Consider the following 1,820-nt stretch of genomic DNA (forward strand, 5'->3'; position numbering starts at 1 on the left):
GGGACACGGGCACTCCAAAAGGGACACGGGCACCCCCCGAGGAGATACGGGCACCCCAAAAGGGGATACGGGCACCCTAAAGGGGATATGGGCACCCTAAAAGGGGATATGGGCACCCCAAAGGGGACACGGGCACCTCAAAAGGGATATGGGCACCCTAAAAGGGGATACGGGCACCCCAAAGGGGATATGAGCATCTCGAGGGGATATGAGCACCCTAAAAGGGGATATGGGCACCCCAAAGGGGATATGGGCACCCCAAGGGGACATAGGGACCCCGAGAGGATGTGGACACCCCAAGGGGACACGGGCAGTCCAAAAGGGACACAGGCACCCCAGAGGGGATATGGGCAGCCCAAAGGGGACATGGCACTGTCCCCCTGTCCCCCCCAGGGCTGTCAGTGTCCCCGTGGTGGTGTTGGTGTCCCCATGGTGATGTCAGTGTCCCCCCTGTCCCCCCCTGTCCCCACCTGACTGGCGCCTTTGTTGGTGCCCATCTGGAGGCTGATGGTGGCCTGGTCCAGGGGCTGGTCCGTGCCCAGTTTGGGGTCGTAGAGGTGCCGCCGTGTCCCGTAGGCCGTCATGCCCTGCTGGCTGGCGAACTTGTTGGTGCCCATCTGGGGACAGAGGGGACGGGGGGTCACCAACTGTCCCCAGGGCACTGCCACCCCCCTGGGGGTGTCCCCAGAGACCCTCCCGGACCCCAACCCGTGTCCTGACACCCCCTAACCCCCCCTCCCCGTCCTCTGTGTGTCCCTCCCGTGTCCCCAAGTGTCCCCAGGTGTCCCCAGGTGTCCCCAGGTGTCCCCCGGTGTCACCTGGAGCCCGATGATGTTCCTGCCCTCGCGCAGCTTCTCGGGGTGGAAGCGCCGCTGCTGCTTCTCCGCGTATTTCACCCCCAAACTCACGTTGTTCCCCTTCGTCTTGGCCTGGGGGGAGACCCCCGGGGGTCAGGGGGGATCATGGGGGGACCCCCAAGACCCCAGGGGAGGGGGCACCACAGTGGGGTGGAGGGGGTGGGATGTGGGGACCCTCCAGAGCTTCCCAGACCCTCTGGGGCCTCCCAGGACCCCCCATTTGAACCCCCCGGGACTCCAGGACTCCGTCCCACCCCTCGGGGGGGTCACCCGGGTGGTCCCACCCCCCTGGGGGGGGTCACCTGGATGATGAGAGCGACGGGGGAGCACCAAACCTGTGGGACACGGGGACCCTCCAGAGCCCCCCCAGGACCTCCTGCCCCCTCCATGGCCCCCCCAGGCCCCCATACCACCCCGGGGGGGTCACCTGGCTGGCGAGGGCGATGAGGGTGGACTGGACCTGGGTGTGGTTGGTGTTCTCGAAGAGGTCGTTGGCCTCGAAGATGTCGTGGGCTTTGACCCCGTAGCGTGTGATGGCCCGCAGGAAGTTCCCGATGTTCTCCAGCTGGGAAAGGGGGTCCGGGGTGGGTTTGGGGGGCGGGTCCTGGAGCTGGATCTGCTCCCGGACCCCCCCCCCTTGATTTTGGGGTCCCCCCCTCACCTTGTGCCAGTTCTGGACGGGCTCGTTCACCTTGGGCACCGAGCCCGGCTGCAGCTTGTTGATGAGCCTGGTGGGGGTCAGGGGTCAGAGGTCAGGGGTCATCTCAGGTGAGGTCAGTAGGGGGTCAGGGATGGGGTCGAAATTGGGCCCAATTCCAAGAGGATCATCCCAAACTTGAGCCGGGGTCAGGGGTCAAAGGGAGGTGGTCAAGACCAGGGTTAGGGAGAAGGGGGCGGTCACTGGTCAAGGGTCAGGGGTCAGGGGTCAGCTCAGGTGAGGTCAGTGGGGGGTTAAAGGACAGG

The 1,820-nt window shown here is 65.8% G+C and overlaps 1 protein-coding gene across 1 annotated transcript; it reads right to left on the bottom strand.

Annotated features, from left to right (window-relative positions):
* Nucleotides 1-398: 398 nt before the first annotated feature.
* LOC113963071 (calponin-1-like) lies at nucleotides 399-1,585 on the bottom strand (the record flags this gene model as incomplete). The annotated part of the gene is made up of 4 exons (XM_027673860.1): nucleotides 399-617; nucleotides 819-929; nucleotides 1,285-1,422; nucleotides 1,519-1,585. Coding segments are annotated over 4 exons (535 nt in total), but the record flags the coding sequence as incomplete, so codon positions are not given.
* Between the last annotated feature and the right edge of the window lie 235 nt (nucleotides 1,586-1,820).

The sequence above is a fragment of the Neopelma chrysocephalum genome, unplaced genomic scaffold, assembly GCF_003984885.1.
Source record: "Neopelma chrysocephalum unplaced genomic scaffold, ASM398488v2 Primary Assembly neopelma1_189305, whole genome shotgun sequence".
NCBI classification, from domain to species: domain Eukaryota; kingdom Metazoa; phylum Chordata; class Aves; order Passeriformes; family Pipridae; genus Neopelma; species Neopelma chrysocephalum.